We start from the raw sequence: 13,776 nt of genomic DNA, 5'->3' as shown, positions 1-13,776 counted from the left end.
TTATAATGCTACCAACCTCGCAGTGCATCTTCTATTGCGGTAATGCAAGCATCACAATCAGTGTTGTAACCATTGACTGATAATCAGAAAAGAATATGTTGAATCAGCTTTAACCTTTTCATATTTTGATTGCAAATAAATGCCTTAATTTCACTTAGCTTATATTATGCTTGGTTCTTAGTTTATTACCTTAGCAAGGGAGTCAACTTCATCACATCATGCTACTACTGATTCCTTATGTGGCAGTCCAATACTATTCGTTCCATCAAAGAGAATACATGAATGAATGCATTAGAAAGACCTAATCAATAACAGTGTTATATTTTTAACTGATCAACTTTGAAAACTAGTTTTGTGATTAAATCAAGTACCTGAAACCAACAAAGTCGGTACATGAAAAAACTCTGAGAAACTCCTTGATGTTATCAACCAGGAGGGGGGCATAAATTCCATTATAATTGCAGTATCTAAAAGCTGGATTATCCAGCTGTGTACCATGAGAGAAAACCAAGTCCAGCAAAGCACCATGTATATGTATTGTTTGGAGAAAAATTTGTTATTATAAACTAATAGGGGTATTTTAGGAATTTTAGAGGCTGACTGGGGAATGAACTTTCGTTCCTTGAAACTAGTGACCTACTCTCATCTTGGTCACACAAAGTTACAAGAAATTAAAAAAGATATCAAATTTTAAAAATGACACCTGTAACTGTGCCAACCTGGCACATGCTGAAATGTCTCATCCACTCTGCCCAATAAAATAAAAGCTAAAACTGTATCATTGACTCATACATATTAGTTATATACCATGTTACTCTGCTGATAATGGGTTAATGACATGTAAGGCATGCTTGAGGATGTTTCACGCCCACCCAGTAGTAAAAGAACAGCTTGAACCTGATCAACAACACGACTTCATTTCTTTTTATTACATAACCACTCATAACTCATAAGTCAAACAGATTCATAAAAGTTCATACCTTTTCAGGAGAGACTGAATCAAACACATAAACCTGACCCTAGAAAGAGAGTGTAAGCTGGTTTGTATCCTCAATGCTTCCACGTGCCATCATTGCATTATGGTTATCTGATGATAGGTTTCCTGGATCAGACCCAATATCATCCGGATCCTCATGCTCAATCATGTTCCCATTACTTAAATCATGTATGACTTCCTGTTCTTGCTCTTGTATGTAATGTGTGTGCGGATGGTATGTTGGATTCTTGTCTCGCATCTGCATTGTTGATCATTCTCATGAGGCGAGCCCATATCTCCAAACAGTTTGATTACAAAATTCTGATTAATGAAAGAACATCAATAACTATGCATTCATATCAAATCCAGTATATGATCAATCTTGAAAACACTGGAGATATCAACTTCATGTCTATTACTTTCCAAATTTCCAATTAAGTTAGATTCCTTCTCACATGTAACACAGAAATTACCCTACTTCGTGAATCTCATTCTTAAAAAATCAACAAGTCCAATGTGCTTATGAGTGGCAAACAGATATCGGTCGAGGGGAAGGGGGATTATTGTAATTTTGGCATTTTGCAAAAGATTATACTTCTATTACCAACAAAAGAACAAAGTATCATGCAGGAACACTCAAGTAATGTGGACAGTGATACACTTACTCGGCAATCAGGCTAGGCAACTTTCCATTATGGTTACTTTAATACGAGAAAGGCATTTGTTGGTTTTCCTTGGGTTCTACGGAAGGATTTGAAATGGAGCTACCATATAATTTCAGGACAAAGAGGACAAAAGGGGTATTTAGAAACAAATCCCATTAATAAGGATCAATCCGTCAATTCCTTTTATACCCTTCCTTCTGCTAATAGTCAACAAAAGCAACCACATCCAACTGCCCTCAATACTCCTATTGGCTCCTTTCCAAATAGTCCCCCTACCAATAAACTTAGCAACACACTCATACCCAAAACTAATGATCAAAGCCATCATTAAAATCCTGGTTCTTACTCCCATTATCAATCTAGTTTTTCAATTTCACCACACCCTACTCCTTACATACCTTATGACTGAACCACTAAATGATTCCAGTCCAGTTATCAGGGCAATCACCCATCTCTGCCTTCTTTTTTATTTTGTGCCAAAGAAATAAAAGAACTTCACACATAAAGAAAAGATGATTATGTGAATCCATATCCTTACTACAGAAAGAACACTCATGAGTTCCCCTTATTTCCCAGCTCTTGACCCGATCTTATGTTTTCAATGACCCAAAATAGCCATCCATAAAATAAAAGCATTTCTGGGAATATTCTCTTTAAACCACACTATCTTATACCAATTAACTTTTATCTCAGGCCCATATTAAAGATCATTTCAAACTTGCTTTGTAGAAAACCTTCGACCAATACCATTCAGATCAGCATAACTTGTCTCGATCATGGACAGATTAGGAAATCTCTCCAACCACTCATCCGACCAACTAATTTACCAACAACCAGCACTTCCGCCACCTTAGAGTCATCCTGAAATCGTCTATAATTCTACACATGCTAAAAGATAACTTACAACAAAAAAACCACCAGCTCCATTCCCAACACCCACAACTATATGAAATCCGTCCATTAATGGCTTTTCTGTAATCCACAGCAAGTAAGAAAATAAGCATGAGAGAAAGAAAAAAAAAAGTAATCTTCACATCCAACTTCTGTTACAACTGTTTCTATGCAAGAAAATATAATGTCGTATGAGTTCAGCAACTTCAAAATCGCAGTTCATATTTTTTAAAGTTGTTGTGCGCAAAGAAATTGACAGTAAACATACTCATGCTGCTCGTATCATAAATCAAAACCACTGTAATCGGTGGATTTATTTACAAGAATTTGAAATTATTGAATTACCTCTAGTTGACCTTGTAGTGATAGAACGTGATTGATGATTTCATCGACCATGAGTGCTTTTCGAGTGACCTAAGAACACGATTCCGAATTGGTGATGGAGACGAACCAGAAGCTTTTAGAGTGGCGACCTGGTGGTGGTGAATTTTCTTTCTATAACATCGGCGGCTCTGAGTTTGATGACACCGGCGGTGGAGGATTCTCTTTCTACAACACCGGCGGCTCTCAATTTGATTGAGGTAGAAGACGAAGTAGTAAGCGGTGGAATGTATTTAGGACTTAACCAATGAATGGGCGTTGGGAAGAAGTAGACGATAATGGAGTCGGGGTTGCGTTTCTAGAGGCTTCTTATAGGGCGGTGGTGGTGAGAGGGTTTTGGCTCTGAACTGTAAAGAAAAAAGACGGTGAGGTTAGTCTAGTAATTTGGAAGATAGATGGTGATGGGGAAGAACAATCGTCTTTCATTGGAAGTCGACGGCGGTGGGAGACACTCAGAAGGGTCGAAGAAGCAGCAGATAACGGAAGGTGAATGGAGGTTTGAGAACCGAGAGAGAAGAAAGAAAGAAAGGGGGTTTTCGGTGGGGATGAGCTAGGGTTTTCAGCCGGTGGAAATAAAGCGGGCTTTTTAATTTTTAGATTTCATTTCCCCCTCGGATGAAACGCGCGTTTCATTAAAATTTATAAAGCGACATGGTTAGACGACGCACATTTTATATAAGGTGCCCTCCGTGTTTTTATTTTTATTTTTTATTAGACACTAATTTTAGGGCACTCAAAAATGCGTGCCCTCTATTATTCATATTTTGGAAAACTGACATCAATTTTCAGGGCACGCTCAAATGCGTGTCTTCTATCAGCGCGTGTCATTGATTGCGCATCGTAAAAGGCTGTTTTTCTAGTAGTGTAGTCGAAGTACTCATAGGAGGCTTGTTGTTGGTTGAAGTACTCATAGGAGGTTGTTAAGGAGAAAAGCTAGGCACGAAATGTATGAGTTAGCATCTCAAGAGGATGTTCAAAACAATGCAAATTGGCATACCCAAAATGAAGAATATGTTCCTAATTTTTGTTTGAACATTGGTTTGGTGCAACAGGCAGTGACCTCCGATAGGGCAGTTTGCCATAACACCCAACGGACCTAGGTTCCATCCCTCCCGAAGAGATAACAACATCATCCTTAGCAACCCAGTTTCCCATTAAGGGGCTTCACTGCTTTGGACACGGATAGAACCCGATACCATTCCCCCAGGAACCCTGGGAGGGGAAAACTGGAGTGTGTCTCCGCCTAGTTGAACTGGATCTCATTGGCAAGAATATGTTCCTGATAAAAACAATGATGATGAAGAAAGAAAGCTCACTGATAGGAACAAAGATGATGATGATGATTGTTTGATGGTTTTGAAACAAAAGGCTCTGAAGAGAAGAAGCCGAGGAGGAAAAAGATAAAAAAAAATCACAAAGTGAACGGTGGCCTAGAGATGTTCAGAAAAGGTGAAAATGGTGACTATTTCTGAATTAAGGAAAAAAATGTTGGGTTAATTCAGAAACGGGGACAGTTTTGGTCCCAGGGGTATTTTCGGAAGTTTTTATTTAAATAGATTTTCTTCCAGTTTTAGAGTTTGACTAGGATACTATTTTATTTAGTATATATATAGATGTAATTGTTGCTTTGTTAATTTATTCAGAAAACACGTTTTAGTTGGTAATTGTTTAGCCTCCAAGCAAGTTTTGTTTTCCCCTGTTTCGTTTCTACCCTGTTCATATGTTTCTTTTCATGCGCTGTTAAATTTTGCTTCATTCTTCCAGAATCAAGTGAATTGATTCTCAAGTTTTATGTTCCTGTCAATCGGTGTTCAGATTTCCTTCTTTCCTTGAGATATTCTATTAGAATCAAGTGAATTGATTATTGTATGAAGTTCATTCACGAAGAATTAAGTGATTTAATTCCTACACCCACTACCCTCTTATATACTCGGCTGCAACAAACAAAATAAGATAAAGTACCTAAATTACCCTCCACTACTAAGATCTTCTTTTTTTGCTAATTTTGCCAAATTAACCCTATATAAAATAACGTGACTGAAGAGGGTGCATAGCAATTTTGGTCATCTGAGTGTTTTTTTATTTTGGTTGATTGGATCCTGTGAAAGGGTGAAGGCAACTGGGAGCCAATAGAGGGCTTAATGTATGGAAATAAAGTTGAAAATCTTTCTTTAGTTTATGTCAATAAACAATAATCATGGCAATTTCTTCTCTCTTGTAGATTTAGGAACAATATCGAAACGAAATCTGGTCCTACCTTCTCCTCTCGTTCATCATCAAGAAGAATACCATTCATTTTGATTTTTGATTTTTGGAATCTCGTTTGAAGTTGAAGAAAATGGTGGCTTGAAGAGGAAATCATAGATTTAAGTTTATTTTAATAGATCTTCGTACTACGTCAAGTAATCTTTTGTAGATCATGAGTAATTTGATTTTAATACCGGTCAATTAAAAGGAAATCTTATGCAATTATTAAACGAAACTGTAAAATGAAAAAAAAAAAAAATCGTGAGAAAAAATGGATGAGAACATATACTGATCTTGGAAATAAAATTAGTATAATCTAAAAATAAGTGCTGCGTTTTTTTTTTTTTTGTCTTTTTTAAAGGTATATCAAAAATGGGATTTCATTCATGTTAATCAAAATACAGAAATGGTCATTGTTGTGTATTATGCTTGTGGCATTCCAATAACCAAACACAAGGTAATTTGGTAATTAGTTAAGTTTTTTCCCATCATGCTATCAAATGCATATAATTTCCTTCATATTAGTTATTTTTGTTGATTCAAGTTCTGGTTACCATAAGCCCTGCTTCAAAGAGTTAACCTATCCTAAGTCTGAAGTATGCTTGTAATTTGTAAGAGAAACTATAGCTTTAATTAATGTGCTTTTAACTAACTTTAAGGGCTTGGTTTTTCCTATTAAGTCATGTATGTATAAAGTCGTTCAATGAGTAATGACATCTATATGGATAAAACGCTGTAAACACAAAGTTAATTTGCTTCTTTTTGGGACCTACACATAGGAAATTGAGCAAAATGATGAGATGCTTCAAAAGAAACAAGGAAACACGATCTCAGAGATGAACTATATCGCTACTAAATCAAGCAAAAGACCGTTCTTCAATGGCTCATTGCTAAAATCTATAAGAAATTAAAACAAAGGATATGAAGGCTGTCGACATAGACAAACTAAATGTGTATAATCTCTAAAAAAGTTTCTCAATCAAATACTCATCATGGACTCATGGCTCAGTTAATATGAAAGAGCAATCTGGTGCTTTCTTTAACCCTTGCCATTTGAATCCAAAACTTGATCGAATGGTACACACTACACAAACATGAAAGTACTAAGGCTGCACTTCTTATGCTTGTTAGAGTGGACATAATTCAAACCAAACTGCAAGAGATTGGAACTCTTGTCATTGCATAGGCAAGAAGTGAAGAGAGCCCCACCTTTTGGCATGAAAAAGGAATTACATTCTTTATATAATCTAATGGATGCCAAACATAGTACAACCTTTTTTGTTGATGTACTGCATAAGAAACAGAGCCTAAAGGAGAAAAAAGTAATATTGGAGAAGCATGTAAAGTATCAACCTTGGAAGACGTACAAGAAACATATAATTACTGTTAGCTATTGGCGTCGATGATCTGAACAAACTCAGACTAGAAGTAAAAATAATTGGAAAAACAGATACAAGAAAGAAGAATATGCATCAACTCATATTTGAGCTGAAAGAAATAAAAAGGAACATCAAGAAATTGCTCAAAGACACATCAAGGGCTCCAGCACTCAAGGAAATAGTAATAATACAACTATACTTGTCAAATCAATACATAGGTGACCAAATAATCTCAAAAAATATGTTCCAGTATGTTTTCACTTTTCACTGCACAAGCAGGTCAATACTGATTAACCCTAATCTAGTCTCTCATAACTTGCAGACTCATGAGCAGAACCAAATAATCAACCAAGACCACTACCATTGCAGATTCATGAGAGAAGACAATAATCTTTATCTAAATATCAAATCCAACAAAAAATTTCCACCTTTTACCAAAACACCCCCCTTTACATAAAAGAAAAAACTACAAAATTTACAAATGAAGAAACAAATGAGTCAAAGTCGAGAGCAAGAGAGCAGAATTAACAAGAAAAAAAAAATCCTACAACTCAAATACACAGTAATCTAAATCTACAACTTGATCATGTATAAATACCAAATACAATAGAAATTTTGTAAATTATCACCTCTAAACAACACTCATATTACAAAGGCCATACAAATACAAAATCAAAATAGTATTATATTGGACTAAGCACAATAGCATATCTCAAAAGCAAAACTATTATTAATAACATACATTCAAGAACTACTTGCATTCCAGAGGATCTATGCAGCTTCTCTTCCTCTCTTGATTTTGGCAACTCTTACCATGACTCCAACATATATCTTGTCTACCATTTCCTCAGCAAACATGAAAAGCTTCTGTCTCCAATGCTTCTTGAACAACAGAACTCCAATAACACCCCAAAACCCTGTTGCAAAACCACTCATTATGTCCACGTAAAACAACCATACTCTGGTCTGCTCAGCTGCTTTGTGTTTCTTCTTGCTTGTTGTTGTTGTGGGATCTTGATGATTTGAGCAACTGTTTGGCAGTGGAGGTCCACATAGACCTTTGTTCCCAGCATAAATTGATGGATCATCAATAAGCGTCTGCAGTTGATTTCCTGTTGGAATTTGACCCGACAAGTTGTTGTGTGACAAATTCAAATGGCTCAAAAAGTTCAGAGCTGCCATGCTTGAAGGGATCCTTCCGCTCAACTCGTTTTTTGAGAAATCAAGAGTTTCCAACTTTATCATGTTTCCAATGCTCTCTGGAATACCCCCACTCAGATGATTATTAGACAGATTCAGACCCACCAACTTGTTAAGTGCAGTGAGCTCGACCGGTATTTCTCCCACAAGTTTATTGCTTGAAAGGTCCATGTTAAACACTATATCCCAAGTTGTTGTATATTCAAGATCAACACCTTTCATGACCTGAATCACATTCTTATCATCATCGATATCTGAAAAATTCATATTCATCAAGTGACCCACAACCATGCCATTTAAGTTTCCTACACACGGAGGGATGGTTCCGGTTAAGTTGTTGTATGCAAGATCCAAAATTTGAAGATTTGAACTTTTGCAAAGAGATTGAGGAATTCTACCAGTGAAGTGGTTTTTGTGTAAACTCAAAACTACCAAAGATGTAAGTTTTTTCCCTATCCAATTGGGTATATTTCCATATAATTTATTGTCACCCAAATCTAAGACTCCCAAACCTTGTAGATTCCCTAATTCTGGAGGAACTTCACCAGTAAAGTTATTTTTGTTCAAATTTAACCAAAATAATGATGAAATAAGAGCAATTGAGCTAGGAATGGCACCAGAGAGCTGATTTGAGCTTATACTCATGATAGTCAAACCCTGCAGATTCCCCATACAGTTGGGAATTTTCCCACTTAACATGTTTCTTGAAAGATCAAGCCCTTCCAAATCTGTTCTTCTGCATAATGACCGTGGAATTGACCCACTGAAAAGGTTATATTCCAGAAGTAATACAGGTGAAGGCCAATATGCATCACCATTTCCTGCATTAGGAAGGTTTTTCAAAGATCCGCTGAGTTTGTTGTGAGAGAGATCTAAGACAGGAATGATGGGCATCTTCCGCAGCCATGTGGGCAGCGGCCCTGAAAGTGTAGCATTGGACAACTCTAACTCTTCAAGTTTCCTCTGATGTCGAAGCCACTGCGGAAATCCATTCCCGATATTGCAAGAGCTGAGACTAAGAGATATCAACTGGAATGGAGGTATCCACCCACGTGAAACATTGAATGTCAGCTTAGTGTTAGAAGAAGCATCCAAGACCTTCAACACTGAAAGATTAGCAAAATGGGCTTCGGTAACCGCTCCTTCTAAAGAATTGTTATAGATAGAGAGAATACGGAGTTTGGCAAGTTGCCCAATCGAAACTGGAATAGTCCCGTCTAATAAATTAGATCCTAGATCCAAATTTGTTAAAGATGCTAATTTTCCAAGGGATTCTGGAATTGAACCATTCAATTGGTTTTCAGATAGATCAAGTACTTGTAAAAATCTTAATCTTCCTAGAGATTCAGGGATTGAACCAGTCAGTTTGTTGTATGATAGATCAAGGTCTCTTAAGTTTGCCAGTCCTCCAAGTGTTTCTGGAATTCTACCTTTTAAACTCCGACTTAATTCCAGCAACTCCAAAGAATATTGGGAGCATTCTGATGCGTTTTTTGGTGGGTCAGTCATTTCCATACGGAACACATTATTTGTCACACTCAATTGTTTCAGGTGGCACTGTCTCCAGATTCCAACATCCTCAATCTGCTTAAACTTGTTACCAGAAAGATGAAGCTCTAGAAGTTTAGGCATAATAGGAAGCGATGAATTCAGCATGGTATCTGAAAGGTCAAGGACTTCTAGGGAGCTCATGTTTGTCAATACAGATGGAAATATACCTCCAAGTGGATTATTGCTAAGATCGAGGTGCTGGATGTTAGAAAGTGTACTGTAATTAAGATGTGGAGAAGATAGATGCGTCTTATCCAGCCCACAACCTGACAAATGAAGCTCTGACAAAGAAGGGATCATGCTTAGTAGCTTTGGAAAGTTCCATGCCAAACTAAGATTAAATCCATTAATAAAATAATTAAAATTGGTTCCTAAAGTTTTTAACATTTTCTGATTTTATATATATATATATATATATATATATATAGAGAGAGAGAGAGAGAGAGAGAGAGAGAATTAACTAAAACTATGTATGTTATCCAACCTAACAAGCAATGCCTATACATGTTTTCCCCACCTATTTCCCACGTTGTTCCATCTTTTTTTTGTTGGGATAAAATTGAATTTCAATAACCCAAACACTAAATATTTAGTAATTTCTTGTTTGTTTTACATTTTTGGATATGACAACTATAATTTTTGTTTTTGGTAGACTCACAGTACAACGCAAGTCAAACACCAGAGTTGTACGGTACACATTTGGTTTGAAGACTTTGAAAGTCATGCTTCTCAACTTGTAGCACTACAATTACATATGTACCTTAGCAGCAGATGCTTTCTTACTTGTTTTTAAAAGTAATTACAATAACCTGTCTAATTGGCTCTAGAAAAAGCATAATTAAGCACTTTCAGTTAGCAGCAGATGGGGGTGGTCCAAACATTGGTATGTTTCTTTGAAAGAAATGAAAGTAGGATGCTATAAAGTATAAACAAATAAATGAAAGTAGGTTGCTACTTCTTGCATTTATCCCTTTCGCTTTTGAGCATAACAACATATATAGTGGCACTTTATGGTTCTATATCAACACTTGTTCTGCTACGAAGCTGTTATATTATCTCGGTTTCCAATACTTAAGAGAGGTTAAAATGGTAATTATGAGCAAAAAAGATAAAGTTGGTCCAAACAGAAAAGTTTGTAAATTTTGAGGGTGATCCCAATGGTCCAGAGCACATAGTGTGGTGGAGTTTGGTTTGAAGAAAGTGATTGTCAACAAAGCATTACTACATTTATAAAATAAGGAAAGCAAAATGAAGAACATTCACAACCTCAAAGGAAAAAAGTGTAAGCAGGAGATGTTTTCAGGGAAAGTAAAAGAAAGAGTATTTGAAGTGTCTGGGGATCAAAACTGGAATTCAGACTCTGAATCCAATATAAATTGAAAGTGTATCTCAATTCTGTAGGTTGGACCAACATAAATATAATGATAAAAAAAACCCTACAAAATTAGAATGTTTTGGATAGCTAAAATGTGTGCATAAACTACAGTAATTGCTGCTCCATCCATAATATAACCTACTTAATTATAACAAAAAGAATGCTCAAAGACATTCCACTAAAGACTAATCCATCTGAAAGTGTATCTCAATTCAAGCCCTCCCTTTCTTAAAACCAAATTGAAACTTCATGTATGTACTACAGAGGCATTGTCTAGGTATTGAATTCAATCTCATCTCCAGCAAAACATTATAATTATATATAGCATTTCTACTAATTGATGCCATTCTTTTATTCTCTTGTCTTACTTACTAGATATGCTTATATTTTGGTAACTAATAGTGTTATAGGAATGTAACATTGAATGGTTGATTATGTTACTTATATTGACTCAATGCTTTCTTACTTGTTTTTAAAAGTAATTACAATAACCTGTCTAATTGGCTCTAGAAAAAGCATAATTAAGCACTTTCAGTTAGCAGCAGATGGGATGCTATAAAGTATAAACAAACAAATGAAACTAGGTTGCTACTTCTTGCATTTATCCCATTGGTCTAGAGCACATAGTGTGGTGGAGTTTGGTTCGAAGAAAGTGATTGTCAACAAAGCATTACTACATTTATAAAATAAGGAAAGCAAAATGAAGAACATTCACAACCTCAAAGGAAAAAAGTGTAAGCAGGAGATGTTTTCAGGGAAAGTAAAAGAAAGAGTATTTGAAGTGTCTGGGGATCAAAACTCTCTGAATCCAATATAAATGAAAAAGAAACAATGTTAGAGTGCTTATCTATCAATATAAATGGAGTGGAGAAGGATTTTAAGAGAGCTTGGGTTAGAAACATGGTGCTTAAAAATCAGGTTACTTTTGCTGGGGAAAAAGAACATGCAATTATGCAGTAGCTGAGGCAATTGAAAGATCTGGTGAGCTTGTGTCAATGTGGGACCCCAATCTTTTTGATGTTATCAAATTAAAGGAAGAAATTATATTGTTGCAAGTAACCGAGATATGGAAAACCTGCAACACAATACGTCACCTCATCATTTAGTTGATTCTTTTTTACTTAAGTTGACATCATCCCATAGTTTTAGCATATATATAATATTCTCAATTTCATTACTTAACATTTCCTAATTCACTCAAATCACCATTACCCATTTTAATCGAGAAAATGACAAAATTAGGTCAGGAAACACAATCTCAACTCAACTTTCTTCTAAGTTAGTTCTATGTCTTGATTTAGCATACATCCCAACAACTAAACATCTTACAACCATTAATTTAACACAACTTAAGCAAACTTTACAAATGTAATCAACATACCTCGACTAAATCGGCACCCAGTTCAACCCAGAATGATTTCTCCTCAATATTACAAGTCATATGCTTAAATCGACTGTACTATGATTTTCAATTCACTGATTTACTTCATGAATTCTCCTTCCTTCGTCTTTCGCTTTACTCGAACTTCCTCGTTTTCATCTGATACGAGATCTGGTCATATTTCCGTTATTTAATATATATTTAATTCATTTTAGAGTAAAACACAATCTTGGTCCCTATGGTTTTGCCAAAATAGCGCTTTTATCTTTTCTTTATTGCTTATTATCTACTACTAATCACTGTTACTAATTAGGTCTGTTGATTGGGTAAAATTTTCGAGCTTCGGGTAGTTCGAGTTTTTTCATAAAATAATATGAACCGAAACCTGAACTATTTACAATTCGGGTCTTATAGTTCGGGTATCCGGGTTGATGATTCGGGTCAGGTATTTTCGGGTATACCAGAAATATACTTTAATGAAATTTATTTATGAATAATTTGGGCATTGTTCCTTGTTGTATGAATAAGATTGAAAAAACATTGTGATAATAGATTTTTTTTATAAGCTAGTAATATCATCACCAAATGAATAAAAAACATGTAACAAATAATCATATTACTTTTACCATCTTAAAAGTTATAATAGGTTTCCTTTTAGGATATTATATGATATATTCATGAAATCTTATGTTTTAGGACCATATCAAACGAGTAATGTATCTGGTGAATTTAATCATATTTTTGTTATTGTTAACTTATATAAGATATTGATAGGTTTTACATGTAATGAAAAATCATTATATTCTTAAGGGTACGTGCAGCCTACTTTGATCTATGGCATAACACTATGTAAGCAACATATTATTGAACATCAAATCTTCTAAACCCTAAACAAAATTCACAAAATTGCATACCTTTTATTTGTTATTGTAAACAAATCTTTGATTCCAACAAAGCAATCTAGAATTATCTTTGAAAACAAACTCTATTTGTGTGCGAGCCTCTAATGGTTCACACCCACAACACAAGAACCGTAGAAAGATTAGGAGAGAGGCGAGAGAGGATCAATTTTTGGATCTAGTATCTAAAAATAGAGTACTTGAAAATTCCAATGTATAAGGTTCTATTTATAGTTGAGTATGAGACATGTAGAAACCATGATTTGAACATAAAATAATATTATTTCAAATAAGACAGTTATCTAGTTCATTGATTATTTAAATAGAAGCTACCTGAAACGCTTTTAGGGTCTCCAAATCCCCATCATGTAGCCATACACCACCACCGTATTGCTCTTTTTGCCACGATCACAACCAACACTGCCCCACAAATTTCCTAATCATCACAAAAATCTGCCACAAAAAAAGTAATATACATATCTTCTAAAACCATATTTGAATCTTCCAATCTCTTTGCTTTGGATAGCCCATCTATGAGTGTTGTGTAAGTATATTGATCAGAAATCATGACCTTTGTAACACCCGTGTTCAAGACTAGTTTAGCTTTATATTTTTATGAGGTAAAGATGGAGTTTTGGGGGAAAACCTGTGGCACGGCATGGTGCAAGGATGCCCACAGCGTGGCATTGAATAAAAGCACATATATTTTATTGGACCGCCACAGCGTGGGCAAGGGTTGCCAGTGTGTGGCAGCTGTTGTAACAATTGGTAAAAATTAGTTAGTGTTCGATGGTCAAACCACCACGAATCGCTATGTATTAAGGACCAATT

The 13,776-nt window shown here is 35.5% G+C and overlaps 1 protein-coding gene across 4 annotated transcripts; it reads right to left on the bottom strand.

Moving 5' to 3' along the window:
• Positions 1-7,107: 7,107 nt before the first annotated feature.
• LOC145077753 (receptor-like protein EIX2) lies at positions 7,108-13,362 on the bottom strand. Of its 4 annotated transcripts, none has more exons than XM_079023022.1 (3): positions 13,279-13,362; positions 12,047-12,205; positions 7,108-11,740 (listed from the first exon to the last, which is right to left on the bottom strand). In XM_079023022.1, the coding sequence occupies exon 3, from the start codon at positions 9,675-9,677 to the stop codon at positions 7,311-7,313; it is 2,367 nt and encodes a 788-aa protein (XP_078879148.1). In that variant the 5' UTR covers positions 9,678-11,740; positions 12,047-12,205; positions 13,279-13,362; the 3' UTR covers positions 7,108-7,310. The 4 variants fall into 4 exon arrangements, with proteins under 4 accessions (XP_078879148.1, XP_078879150.1, XP_078879151.1 ...); XM_079023024.1 differs by having other exon boundaries at positions 7,108-9,621; XM_079023025.1 differs by having other exon boundaries at positions 7,108-9,571.
• Between the last annotated feature and the right edge of the window lie 414 nt (positions 13,363-13,776).

This window comes from Lactuca serriola, unplaced genomic scaffold (genome assembly GCF_051521515.1).
Source record: "Lactuca serriola cultivar US96UC23 unplaced genomic scaffold, Lser_US96UC23_V15 Lser_V15_Un014, whole genome shotgun sequence".
Taxonomy (NCBI): Eukaryota; Viridiplantae; Streptophyta; class Magnoliopsida; order Asterales; family Asteraceae; genus Lactuca; species Lactuca serriola.
Note: the sequence above shows the minus strand (reverse complement) of the source record. Positions and strands in the feature narration are given on the sequence as shown.